General features: G+C 41.2%; 2 protein-coding genes across 7 annotated transcripts; one reads left to right on the top strand and one right to left on the bottom strand.

The window, feature by feature from the left end:
* Positions 1-1,281: 1,281 nt before the first annotated feature.
* Positions 1,282-11,986, bottom strand: Lrr (Leucine-rich repeat). Of its 4 annotated transcripts, XM_071792237.1 has the most exons (24): positions 11,735-11,986; positions 11,353-11,450; positions 11,204-11,254; positions 10,930-11,123; positions 10,667-10,844; positions 10,336-10,574; positions 10,163-10,257; positions 9,967-10,008; positions 9,492-9,679; positions 9,313-9,390; positions 8,890-9,223; positions 8,360-8,756; positions 7,963-8,281; positions 7,772-7,885; positions 7,440-7,645; positions 7,270-7,357; positions 6,692-6,913; positions 6,517-6,537; positions 6,250-6,391; positions 5,938-6,187; positions 5,068-5,786; positions 4,655-4,894; positions 4,388-4,452; positions 1,282-4,032 (listed from the first exon to the last, which is right to left on the bottom strand). In XM_071792237.1, exons 1-24 carry the CDS (start codon positions 11,769-11,771, stop codon positions 3,916-3,918), a joined length of 4,434 nt encoding a protein of 1,477 aa, XP_071648338.1. In that variant the 5' UTR covers positions 11,772-11,986; the 3' UTR covers positions 1,282-3,915. The 4 variants fall into 4 exon arrangements, with proteins under 4 accessions (XP_071648338.1, XP_071648341.1, XP_071648339.1 ...); XM_071792240.1 differs by lacking the exon at positions 4,388-4,452; XM_071792238.1 differs by lacking the exon at positions 9,967-10,008.
* A 61-nt stretch (positions 11,987-12,047) lies between these two features.
* LOC139821305 (enoyl-CoA delta isomerase 1, mitochondrial) lies at positions 12,048-14,169 on the top strand. 3 transcript variants are annotated; one of them, XM_071792264.1, is made up of 6 exons: positions 12,048-12,231; positions 12,862-13,010; positions 13,090-13,361; positions 13,442-13,620; positions 13,707-13,828; positions 13,896-14,169. In XM_071792264.1, exons 2-6 carry the CDS (start codon positions 12,908-12,910, stop codon positions 14,063-14,065), a joined length of 846 nt encoding a protein of 281 aa, XP_071648365.1. In that variant the 5' UTR covers positions 12,048-12,231; positions 12,862-12,907; the 3' UTR covers positions 14,066-14,169. The 3 variants fall into 3 exon arrangements, with proteins under 3 accessions (XP_071648365.1, XP_071648366.1, XP_071648367.1); XM_071792265.1 differs by lacking the exon at positions 12,048-12,231 and adding an exon at positions 12,451-12,473; XM_071792266.1 differs by lacking the exon at positions 12,048-12,231 and adding an exon at positions 12,539-12,657.
* The last annotated feature ends 1 nt before the right edge of the window (position 14,170 follows it).

The following is a 14,170-nucleotide window of genomic DNA, read 5'->3' as shown; positions in this document are numbered from 1 at the left end:
TTTATCAAATTGTTATTATTAATAACATTAGCAAGCAATAATAAATAGCATGAAGTAATTAAAATAGCATATAAAGCAATTAATAGAAGGATGTTCCTATTTGTAAATTTCTTAATAAAATATTATTAATTATTTATTAGTACTGTGATTGTTGTTATTTAAAAATAATTTAATAAATAACTAATATCGTTCTTATTAACTAATTAAAATAATTTTTAAAATAATTTATTAATATATAATTATTTCTTAATACTATGATTGTTATTTAAAAATGATTACATTAATAAATAATTATTAATTAATATCATTCTTATTAATAAATTTGTTAATAAGAGCATTATTTTGTGCTATATTAGTCGCTTTCGGCCACATCACGAACTATCCATTTTATTGTTATTATTATCTACTACATAATTCTTATTTTAAATACGTGATACCTTTGTCCTATATTTATTACTACAATTTATTATTATAATAAATAACTGCTGTAATCTTTGTACCAGCTACATGTGCGTTTTGGATCTGGAAAGAAGACAGATTCTATAAGCGATTGGGAAATGAAAGTCACTCGAGTCTCTATACATGTGCGGTTACGAGTCTTTATTTTATTCATTATTAACGGATTATGTGTCGCGCTTCTATCAAGCTGTCCGGCAAAATAGATTGCAAATGTTAACATCGCTGGGGGATCGCTCGATTCCCGTTCGAGCGGGCGCAATGACGTCGAAGATATTAATATTCACAATATATTTCGTCTCGCATATATCTTTACCTCATTTCTTTCTCGCGCTCGTATGTATATAGAAGATGTATGTATAATGTCGTGTAATGCATACGGGGGGAATGTGTGTGTATCGGGGGAAGATTTAAATACGATATATCACACGCTACATTACACACGTCACGCACACGCACCTGCATCACTTTCCTTCGCTCCCTTTATACATCCATATGTGTGTGTCCCTCCATAAATATGTATTATATACACACATATACACCGAATGAGAGTAACGCGACCCCGGTTCTAGTAAGTAACGCCGTGGAATGAGAGATTACTGGCTGAATCCTCGATTATGTACAGTATCGTGGAATCGTACCGAGTTTAAGTGTACGCGATTACAAACGACGACGCGGCGGACGAGAGCCGGTGGCAAGGGTGGACCGAGTTTCTCCTCTAATCGTACAAAAGACGTGCTGTATAATCGCTGTATAACAAGACGTTTTGGCACAGTGGTCGGCAGAGTCGTTTCACGACGCGACGACGCTCGATTTTTTTCTCTCTCTCTCTCTCTCTCTCTCTTTCTCTCTCGCGGTCGACATGTAAGACGGTGCGTGTACGCCGCATACAAAAGTCGCTCGTAACGCGGAAAAAGATGCGTTATAGTGTGTAAGTTTTTAGTCGAATACACGAGACTGCGTTTAAAAATATCCCGCCCCCTAGGGGGGCAAGTCCGATAAACCTGGCCGACAACGCGTGCCTAAAAGTAAATATCGCAAAGACGACCTTACGAGTGGAGTGTCTATCCCTCGGATCGGTCGGATCGATTAAGTATTAATACGAGACTTTCTTACGTTTATTCTAGTAGACCATGCAAGTTCGAGGGCGCGAGTCCCCCCTCGCGGAATCCGCCAAGTGTTAAGTTTAAAAAGAGGTACGCTTTAGGACCGATGTTTTCTCTTTCCTTTTAAAGGTGTCTTATATAGATCCGCAATTATATATCTACGATCTCACGCGCGTCTCGAGCGTGTAGGTTGAACAATTCGCATCTTTCTTACGCGCCTTTTATCGGTCTTACAACCTAAATACGTCCTGCACGCTCATACATACGCACGCACGCGCGCGCGCACACACACACGCGTATAATAATTTTTATTAACACGATACCTTAATACTCGTTCGCTTAACGTTAAGGAGAAAACGCTCTCCATTGTTAATGGATATAATATCATGATAAGATGCAACGATCACATGTCCTATGTATCCATCGTATAAGGGATCAATATCAATGTTACGTGATGATGGTTAAGCGGTAAAAAAATTCACAAGAGACGTTTCGATCCTTTTCCCGCGTTACTTCGCTTCGATCGACAAGAATCGTGGGATTCTCCCCCACGGGCCTTATTATTATACATAAGTCTTTTTTTTTTACATATATATGTACACGCGTTTGTCGCTATATAAAAGGGCAAGTACGTCTTCGATACGATTATATAATTCCGTACTGATCTAATGCCTATAAAGAACGTTTTCATTACAAAAAAAGATTCATTCGAATCTGAAAAATTCGCAGCGCAAGGTACCTCGATAAATAATCTTGTATTGTTAGTCCTATTCAATTGAACGACGAGATATATCTAGAATTCTACATCCTCTGTCTATAACGTTAAAAACGCGCCCATTGGTTGGCGCGTACGAATTTCCCGTGATAAATTTTACGTTCACAATGATTGTTAACGCTTCATTCGATTACAATTTCAATTTCCGCAGTAAAACAATTTCAGAAAAGTATCACGTTGCTAGAAGTTGAGATTCAATTTAGAATATCTCCGTAAAATAGTGGATACCAACTTGTGCGGCAAAATGAATTCAATCTATCTGTTATAAAGATAAGTTCTCGTTTTACGCGCGATCAACTCCATCGTCCGATAAAGAAACTATGCTGGGAAAAATATAACCCACTTTGGGGCCCACGATTTTAGATAATCAAATTAATTGGATATCATAACCCTAATTAACATTTTGGTTAGTGCCCCTTAAGTGAAAATTATTTTTGCGTAACTAAATATTGACAGAACTAATTGAGAGAATTGACTAGTATAAACTTAAAAATCTTTGAAATAGATAGAATAGCGAATTAGCGAATAGCGAATAGCGATTTTTAGTTACGCGTAATCATGGGCCCCAAAGTGGGTTATTTCCGTCTTTATTTTCCCCAGAGTATTAGCTGCACATAAATATAAGTAATAAATATAATAAAAGCTGCCATTTAGAATTTACCAAGCGGAAGGATTCATCTGCTAGCACACTTATCTATAGACAGTAAAACGTATTATCGTGTGATAGGAACTTCAACTAAACTGAATCTCATTTCTACAAATTAATCACAGATTAAAGACATATCGCATTTGACGAAACATATTATAACGGACGTTATCTTTACGAAGAATACGTATGCACGAGATGTCGTTGTTGCAACTTGTTACACGATCTTGGAAGACACTCGCAATGTGTTATCCTATTTCAGTTTCCGCTACCCTTAACGTCTTATCAAAAGTAAAGACGCCTATCTGGCTACGAAATGTGTCTTGTCTATTCTAGACATTCTCGCTGTTGAAATGCGTAGACAAACAATATATAAGTATGTACATAATAAAACGAATCCTCAAAGAGTAAAACACTCTTGTTTAATATCTTCACGTGGCATCGTAATATATCGCTCGCTAAGAATCCGATGGAATGGGACTTAATCTCACTGGAAGTGTCAAGTATCTTAATAAAAAAAAAAAAGATCGAAACGTACGGTTAAAATTAATTGGTCTTCGTACATGAAATGTATTGGTAAAGCGTATACGGACAATACGGATGAGTACGACTAACAATAAGTCGAAATTTACGGTCGCGTGTAAATACGCGGCGTCATATAAAACTAGTATAAGATTCTCTAATGCCACTTTAACAGCAGAACACAGTACTTGAGTTGCTGTAAAAACCTTCAGTACCCTGTCTCTAATGTTAAAACCGGTCGAGACGTATATATATGTATATATGTATATTTATATACACGATAAAAGACTTTCTATGGCACGAAGACGAAAAGTACTGTTGCAATCTCGCGTGCCAGATTATCCCGGCATCAGCATACGGAAGAAAGTGCTCCTTACGGCGCAACGCTGACCATCCGTCCGTGCGCGACGTCAAACGTCGACCACGTCGTTGTTGTTGTAATTGAAGTTTGAATCGCGCAGGAATGAAGTGCGACGAAGCTTAAAGCTGAGGCGACTCTCCTCAACCATTTTCGGCACTTCCGTTGCCTGCGAAGCAACACAATACAATATAGCTCTTATTCGTTATGTAAAATTCTAACGAAACGTTAGCCGCATAATCGTAATTATTTAGCTCACATTATGTGAGACGAAATAACTAGAAAATAATATTACACGATATTAATAAAGCCATACGCATGTAAAGAGTTTACGTCAATGTTGGGCAACATTGATCCATTACTTTTGTGATTACTTTGGCGATTAATTAATAACAAGATTACATTCTGCCCAACTTGGAGCTATGGTACAGTAGTAACACGAGCAATACGAGCGGTTATCAGCAAAAACACGTATTTCAACTGTGACAAAAGGACTTCACAAGAAAAAAGTAAATAAAATATACCTTGGCATCTGCTCGGTCGACAGAACGTTGGAGTAGCGACCGCCATGCTGCAGGTGTGGCATGCTCTAAAATAATAGGTAACGGGCGTGGCTTGTACATTAAAGGACATATACATGCGTGTTTTTTTTTTAGTGCTATATTAAGGAGCGTAAGGATGCGCGCATCGACGACGCCTAGGATCGAGAAATGTGTGTACGGCGAGTCAACTAAGAAATTAACCATGCGAACACAGAGAAGCGGGAATATACCAGGACGAACGGTACATACCGTTCTCCTTCCTGTCCGTCTTGCTCTTGTTCAGGCTCGCCGCCAATTCCCTCACCGATCTCTTCTCCACGCTCGTGTTGCTCAACGAGCTCGCGGTGCTGCTCGCCGATAACGTCGGCGGCAAGGAAGCCGGCCCGCTGACACCGCTGTCGGTCGACTCGTCGAGCGCGTCACCGGAATCGGGCGTGTTGCCGGCCGAGGTGTTCGGGCTAGAACCGTCGCTCAACAAACTAAATTCTCCTGGAAAATTAAGCGAAGTCAGAGTTTTCATTCACCATAAGTTTCCCGTTATCTTTTTTCTTTATTAGATTAGCTTTCTTATGGAGTTTTGCATATTAAATGTTTTCTCGAGATTCTCTATGAACAATTGTGTCGCACCTTTCGTCAAAGAGCTAATTCTGAATGTGTCTTACCGGATTTTCGATCAGTGGCCATGCTCCACGGTCGCGGTTTGGGCGCCGTCGCCGGTGGGGTGGGCTTATTTTTCATAAGCGAACCGTTGCTCTTCCCGTCGCTCGTAGACCCGCTACTCTTCAACGGTTTCAATACAGGAGACTTGGCCGAGTCGGATGTGCCCTTGGTGCCACTGCTGTTACTGTTTATCGGACTTCTCAGATCGTGACCGGTCGACCGTAGCTTGACGGACGAGGAAGACTTCTCCGCGTCGGTTGTGGACTTCTTCACGGCACTCTTACGATTCTCCTGGTCCTTCTCCGACGTGCTCGCTCCGAAGGTGTCGTCGATGTCGTGCGAGCCGCGCGGGCTCATGCTGGACACGTTTGTCAGCGTGCTGCGCTTAGAATCATCGCTCGCGTCGTTCCCGGCGGGGCTGCTACAAGTCTCCTTCGCGAAAGCCTCGCCTTTCGATCTCTCGTGGGCCTGAGCACTGTCCGTGGTGTTTCTTCGGGCGAGCGGTGACGCGGTAAGCGGAGAATCACCTTGTGATCTTCTACCGACAAGGGGGGAAAATTTTTCCAAGTTGTCGCTGGATCGCGAGCGTGGAGCGGGTTCTAAAAGCGTCTTTAACATCGGCGAATTGCAGTTGTGTTTCTTTTCCATGTCGGGTGGGATGCTCTTGTGGCTCGTCAGCGATAGATTAGGACTGCCATCCGTTGGGAAGGTATGTAGAGAGCTGTAAATTACAATAGGTAATGTAAAAAATAGGTTTTACAGTCACATACATTGACAAATAATAGGAAAAAAAGCTGAAGAGAGGTGAAGCGTATTCTGTCAAAAATAGAATATTTTGTATGGAAATACAAAAAGTAGAATATTATATTTACCTGTCGTCGCTCGTAGGCGATATCAAAGGCGTGGTAGGTGTAGTAGGTCGGAAAAACACGTCAAGACCCTCACCCAGAGCGAGACCGTCGATCGGTTGATCCGGTCTTAACATCGGTCTCGTAGGCGCTCGCGTTTTCGTTCTGCGCGGTCTAGACTTGACCAGATGCTGCAACTGCTGACCCACGGTGTTGGGTAATTCCGAGACGGAATCTAACGACTCGGTCAATGAGTGCTCGGTTTCTGAGATAGCTGCAAAACACCAATCATATTTTGCAATCTGACGAATTTACGATAGAGTAATGAATACGAACCTTCCGCTTGATTCTTCGGCAATGACGGCAAGAGATCCGGTATATCATCAGCGGATAAGCCTTCTACCGAATCCACCACGGACTTGGGCCTCAATTTCCTTCCGTGCAGACTTTTACGCTTGTTCGACAGATGTGGCGTCGCCTAAATAAAAAAATGTCGAATTAACGCAAAATCGAATATTCGTATACGATGATCATTCATATCATAATTCGTGGAATATTTTATATACAACTGTTTGCATTTCCATACATATTTGCAATACCTACCAGATTAAGATAATCCAATTTCTATGTAAGCGTGTAAATGAAAATAATGTATATTTTAGCTGCAAGCAAATTCAGGAGGAAATATTTATATATGGTAAAACGTATGCGCTTTATACGTTTAAATAACTGTCCAATTGTTCGAACATTAAGATGTTAAAGGATTCGAAATTCTTACCATCGGTGATTGATCGCTGACGCACTGACCAATGGAATCTGCCAGCGAGCATGTCTCCGGCGGACAATCTTCTTCGGACGCGAGGCTGGCTCTGCCAGGAGCTAAACTCATGGAGACACCGCTCGCGCTAGTCACGCCTATCACGCTTCCGCTGCTCATCGAGCCGGCGCTAGGTCGTAAAACATCTGGTGTGCTGCTTCGTGTTCGGCTATCATCGCCAATCTGGAAGTATTTTGTTACATTAGTCCGTATCATTATAAGAATATCGAAGTATCGTTAATAAGGAAAGATCGATTTTAAACATTTGTTTTCCAAAATAATGATAATTTACTTGTTTAGAGATTCATATCTATTTGTCAAGTTTCAAATTTTATTCAGGGTGTAAGCTATAAGTTTTTGTGAGTTGATAAATTATATTAATATCAATAGAAAACATTATTCAAATTTAAGAACTAATTTCTCTGTTTAAAATTAGATTTCCGAGCTGATCTTTTGGATTAATATTAATTGTGGATAGTTTTTTTTTTTTTTAGAATCGACGATATATTCTATGATATTAAAATTTTTTTTAAACTTACCAAAGTTTTATAACTTCTTGATAAAGACTCGATTACCTCGTCTGTGATTCTGTCGGATATATGCGCGGCAACTGCTAAATTGAGTTCACTGAAAAAGGGAGAAAAGAATTAAAATTATTATGAAAACAAATCGTGATACGTTTATATTGAGATTATTCTAAAATTCTTACTTGACTCTATTAACAATATCTGCGCCAGCTTGTTCGGTAACAGTGGTGTGTATGAATTCGTTATTGATTTGATTTTTCTCCTTGCAGGTATTACGAAGATCGTCTTGCACCGCGATCGGTTCACTCTCATCGCCCCTGATCACCGTTTGCGAAAGTATAGTAGGACATTGCTCATTCGCGCATTTTATCATCGCGTCCAAAGAATCCTGCATCAATCATAAGTTTCTCACATTATACATAGTCGTATCGCTCAAGAAAATAATGACTATTCCAAACTTGCGATTTGAACCAGTAGGAAAGCAACTGTAAAAATCCATTAGACGCACACATACCTGCAGATATACCGTTATAACTTTGTGAAGTTCGTTCGCCATATCGTGCAGTTTTAACTCGATTGGATTATTCTCGTCACGTCTTTGAAGCACTTCGTGTAATCTTGGCAGTAGCTGCAAAAGACGTAACATGAATACTTCAACGTCTTCAATCGAGGCTGATCCTCAATTGAAATTTCCATTAGTCGCACCTGTTTAGAATTATCTGCGTCTTGTATAAGCCCGGTCGCATAATTGATATCGTTATTAGCGTCGCAGCTCTCCGCCGCGAGGGTCTTGATGGTGTCCTGGGTTTGTACGACGAGTCTGTCGACCATTTGCTGCGTGGAGCTCAACAGAAATCCCTGTTGCAACCTGAATGCCTGCCCGTGGCTGTATTTGCACGGCGTGACGTTTCTCTGCAGCAGATCTTGTATCTTCTTAGCTAACTGCTCCGTTTTCTCCGCGGAGGTTTTCATACAAGGTTGCAGATCGTAAATCGGAAACGGCATATGCCGTACGCTACAGTTTCTGCAAGAGTAAAATTATTTTGTGAATCTATCGCATTTCCCTTTTATTTCCGAGTTACGTGTACACACGCGTGCATACTTCTCTAGAGCGTGAACGATGTCCGCGTAGCCTTGTAACGTGATGTTGTTCTTGTCGTATATAATAGTCCGTAAATGATTATTGATCTGCAACGCCTTCGCCAGCAGTCTCGCGCCGGGATCACCTATCTGATTACCGCTAATGTCCAGGGTGTGGAGACACGTGTTGCTGCCAAGAGCGTTGATCAGGTTGTAGAGGTCGCCCTTTAATCGTGAGTCAGGTAGATGCAACGCCTGAAGGACGCAGTCGTCCTCCTGAAGCATTTGCACCAGGGCGTCCATCACGACGGCTATGTGCTTGCTCTTCATACTGGCGGTATTACGTCCCATGTATAGCTGCTTTATCGATTTGTTCTTGCCCACCGCCGTCACAACTTGCGCCAAATCGACGTCCATGTCTGCGAATAAAAACATCGATTCCATATCTTTTCTGTTTGAGACAGATTTAAGGAAACTGACTGAAATAATTTTACACAACTCGATCCCTCCTTTCGATCTCGGATAAATAATATTGCCTCAAACTGTACGTACTGCTGTCCGATATATCCAACGACGCTATACACCGAACTCCGTGAATGCACGATTCCAGAACGTGCGCGCCCATGGAACCCAGATTGTTTCCGCTCATGTCAAGCTCTAGGCCAACTGTACTTTCGTTGCACGCCAGACCGAGTAGCAGGTGTTTCAATGCCTCCAATGGTAATTTGCACGAAGATATATTTAAGTACTTCAACGAGAGAGTCGCCGTGAAAAATTGCTTAAAACTCGGAGGTATTTCTTTGGTCTTCTTGCTCGAAAAAGAATTCCGGGCAACGTTCAGGTGGACTAGATTAGTTGCACAACCCCGTAATAATGCTCCGAATAACTAAATCAAATCGTAAAGAACAATGTTAAGTGTATCGGTCGAGTGCCGATTGCAGAAGTTACTATTTAAAGATAGAATTAGCTACTTACACATTCTAAAGTCGTATCTGTACCGCTAAGATCTAGGTGTGTTAAACTATTAGGTTGCGCCAAGAAATTGCACAAATTCTGCAATCATTAAATACACAAATTAGGATTTTAATCGCGATTGAAAGGTAACTCTTGTAACTTATCGCCGAGATCAGTCTGCAATTCCATTACGAACTTACATTGACATCGTCTTTCAAGGTGTTCTCCGAAAGATTCAGATATCGCAAACTAGTCGGCATGCTTCTGTTCAAGCTTAATGCATGCGCTATTTGGCTTATACCTTTCCCGGTTAATCCACAGTGGGCCAAATTCAACTTTTGTAAACCTTTAGGCAACTTGCCGATAGGACCGCTGAGATGAGTACCACCTTAAAAATATGTCACAAACTTAGAAAGGTGCATAAATAATAAAAATAATGAAAGCGTTTGCTTGCAGTGATCAATACTATTTTATATATTAATGCGACGCTTATGTCAATCAAATGTAGAACATTACATTATTCAAAATAAAAAAAGAAACTAAAGGGATAAATACTAAAAGTTTCTCTAAAAAATATATAAAATAAAAGTGCATATATTTAGAGAAAAGAAAAAAATATATATGTATATTAGTATAATTACTAGGAATAATTAAGATACATGGTTATTGGCACACCTTGCATTAACTTGGCTATTATCCCACACAAGCTAGAGGCTCCTACAAAAAATATAAAAAAAAATCTATTCAGGACACTTTTGACATTTATGGTTAACAGTTGGAAAATGGAGATTGCTTTAACGGGTTGTAGTGCAGATGAAGATTTCAAATACGAAAGGGACACTGAATAAATCATTGAAATAAATTAATGTACCTTTGTCCTCGATCATATTGTGCGACAGATCTATCGTTTGCAGCATCGTGTTAGCGTTAGAAATCAGGGCTAACGACAGCTTGTGAGCAAAATCCCTTTAAAACCAAGTACGTTATAAGTATGCGTTAAATACTTTCTCCGTGTTTCAAAGCTAATTGCTGATAAGCCATTACCACTTAATCCCGAGATTGTCCAAATAAAGCTCCTGAATGGACAAGGATCTTCGCATAACGTGCAACAGTCTCTCTAGGGGCTCGTGATTCAGCTTGAGATGGGACGCTCTTAATTTCGTGAACCAAGTGTTATACTCCAAGGCCGAGATAATTGGCACCAAGTCCTTCTGATCCAGATGATCGAAGTCTCTCAAATTCAGCTCCCTGGTGTCGTGCGAAAGGTATATTGTATCGACGTCCTGAAATTCGTATATCTCTGAATAAGATTTTTGTGGCGAATAATTTCATGCATTGTTAGAGCAAGTTTCGGCAAGGATGCCATTAATCTCACCCAGGCCACTTCCTCCCTGTACGGTACACCGTGCAAGTCACACATGCAAGCATACTGAGTGGAGAAGCCGCCGCAGGGCCCAGTGTGTCTTGTGGCTTCTGTGCTCCTAGCTAACTCGCTCCCTCGTATACTCTGCAGTCTGCTAGCTGGTATTACCTCTATTTTTCGTATAATGTAACTGAAAATAACAATTCGAAATACGCGATCAACGGGATCTTACGAATGAGAACAGTTCTGAGTTACAAAACAAAAGCGGAACGTACTTTAACGGTACAGTAGGAAAGATATTTCGAATCGCCGTGTGTAAGGCCTCTATCATAGCGTCCACCTCCGTGGTATCCCCGCCGACGCTGTTCGTAGTAAAATTGTAGTATCGCTCTCCGACGGTCAAACATAGCTGATTTGCCCTCCTCGACTCTATGGCCGTTATTTCTAGGTAGTGAAAATGGCAGTCGATCTACAAGAGGAATAAAATTTAAATGCCGTATAACAAACAGGACGAGGGAGTAAAGGTGATTGCGGACGAACTGAACTTACTCTTGTGGGTACTTTGGCCGATAAGAGAAAGAGGCGACATGGCGAAAACACCTTGAAGAGAGAACAAGAAAGAATCAATTAAGCTTTAACGCAGTGACGAGGGAGAGAAACAAGGAAAAAGAAAGAAGACGGAGAAAGCGATTACTCACGAGAACACGATTCTCCTGTTTATCCTGCTTCGTTTCCAACTTCACCACATTCTTCAGCAGTATCTTCACATGCTTGCCAAGTAGCGCTTTCACCGATTCTGCAAGTAATGAATCATTCACATAACCGTACTCTTAACGCACAGGCTAACGGGACGCCGGACGGAAAGTGGCACGAAGATTCTACTGGCCGGTCGTGCCTTTTTACTGCGTGAAGGAACGACGGGCTGATTAATTCACGAGAAATCTCACGCGAAACGACGCGGGACGCGTCGAGAGGCGGGCGAGATCGGCGCTCGGCCGACGACGGGCGAGCGATCGCGCGCGGATGACAGCTCGACGAGCGGACGTAAACACCAGGCGACGTAGTAGTGAGAGAACGAACCGTTTAAATCCTTCGTGAGCTGCGACCGGGTTGACATTTTGCTAGCTGAAGTCTTCCATTGAAGTTCGCCGTCCCATCTAAGGTGCCGTCGTCTCTCTCTCTCTCTTTCTATTTCCCTCCTTCTTTCCTTCTCTCCCGGTTGCTTATCCTCGCTCCTCACCGATCTAGGAGTGCACTGTCGGGACAAAGGGCGATGTCACGAGAAGACGAGCAGGCAGCACAGTAGCGGCCATGTTGGCACCTGTCCGCGATTGGCCTGCGACGACGGTCACCGATGATCGGCGATGATCGGCGACGATGGCCGCGAGCTCCGGAGCGCCGGCGACCCTACCGACGATCGCCACCGGCTTGCGGAGCCGGTACGTTACGCCCTCTCCTCGGGACGGGAAACACTCCGCAGCGGCGAAAACGGAGCAACCTCTATAGCTAGAAAGTGTCTGGAGTCTGGACTCTGGGACCGACACGTGGATAATCCAACAATTCAGAAGGAAATACACGTATGTATCGTGAATCGTCTGTAAAATTGTAAACTATAAGTGAACTGTGATCATTTTAAGCTGTGGATGAAAGAACTGCGTTAAATATATGTCCACGTTACGATCCGTGACGAATGATTCCAAAGACAGTCGATAATGTCAGAGCTCTCCGATTGTGAAAAACATTATTTTGTCACCTTGTGACGTGACTTGCAGAAAGAGATAATTAATAGCTCAGCTTGCCGATTTTTGCACGATTAATTGTTCGCATTTAATTTAGTTTTATTATCAATCTGTTATTATGTGAGAAGAGGTCGATAGCCAAAACAAGGATATTAATTTAATTTAATCAAATAAAATAGTTTGTTAACAACAATATATTAATGGCAATTGAACGTTTCAACTGTACTTAGTCTTATTCTTCAGCAACAATAATTTAATCCTATTGTTAGTAAACCAGAACCTTTAAAAATTTAAACCAATATATCCTTACTTTGCTTGTATTTTGACAGTTGACCTTACATACATATAGCTTAGCTTATAACGATTTCTCTATTTATTTATTATTTAATTTCTCAGGGGTTACATTGTCATTCAGCTTACTTGCAAATGTGACGAAGATCATTATTCTGTTTATTTTACATGTTGCAGAGTCCATCGTCTGCACTCCGTACTCGAAGAAGCTGACTTCGCAACTATGACTATTTTAAAGGCGCTGATCGCTGGAGGGCAAGCGTGTCTCAGAAGATCTTACGCTACAGGTTCAAAGTACATTGAAACGACACGGGACAGTGACACAGGTAAGAATGCTGCAGTTTTGATCAACTTCTATCGTACAGCCGTTTCTCTCGAATTTCATTTCACTCGATGATTGAACAGGGATCGAGATTATATCTATGGCAAGAAAACCTGTCAACAGTTTGAACACAGAGCTGTTAAGTGAATTGAACGCAGCTTTAGTAGAGGCTCAAAACAGCCGCAGTAAAGGTGTCATATTGACGTCGTCCTTGCCAACCGTATTCTCGGCGGGACTGGACATCATGGAGATGTGTACGACTGATAAACAGAAACTCAGTGATTTCTGGCAAATGTTACAAGACACTTGGTTGACTATTTACGGCCTGACTATACCGATCGCTACTGCTATCAATGTACAGAGCCTTTCAAGTGTTACTGTATACGTCTAGCATGTCTCTGCTCAATATTTAATGGGATGCTTCTTTCTGCACAGGGCGCCAGTCCTGCCGGAGGTTGTCTGTTAGCAATCTCTTCGGAATACAGAGTTATGGTTGAAGGTAAACATACCATAGGATTGAACGAAACGCAATTGGGTATTGTCGCTCCAAAATGGTTCAGAGATTCGTATATCTCGGTGATAGGCTATCGACAAGCCGAGCTAGCGCTTTTAAGGTACGTAAGATATTTAATAAATATGTACGTAATGTGTTTAATAAATACGCGACAAGATCTTATATCATATAACTGTTACATTTCAGAGGATCTCTATTTAAACCTGAGAAAGCGTTGGAGCTCGGACTCGTGGATGAGCTGGCTAAAGATAAAACGGAAGCGATTGAAAAGTGCAAAAATTATATATTATTTTACAATAATATACCAGGTAAGAATACCGTACTATTATATACATTTTGCATTGATGCACTAATCACATATCGTTATCGATAAAGGTTTGGGCAGGGCTGTAACCAAGTTGGAGTTACGAAACGACGTGATTCAGTGGCTGAAAAACAATAAGGACGCTGACACCAACCAATTCGTGAGCTATACACAATCACCGAAAGTACAAGCTGGTCTCAAACTTTATGTTGAACATTTGAAGCAGAAGCAGAAGCAATAGATATCTCGATAAGAGACTATATCCCGTTTTATACTTACACATCAAAATTTTGTATATTTTATATATATATTATCTTTTATATCACAATATATATTTTCATACTAT

This window comes from Temnothorax longispinosus, chromosome 11 (assembly GCF_030848805.1).
Source record: "Temnothorax longispinosus isolate EJ_2023e chromosome 11, Tlon_JGU_v1, whole genome shotgun sequence".
In the NCBI taxonomy this organism is placed as follows: Eukaryota; Metazoa; Arthropoda; class Insecta; order Hymenoptera; family Formicidae; genus Temnothorax; species Temnothorax longispinosus.
This window is presented reverse-complemented; position numbering and strand designations above follow the sequence as displayed.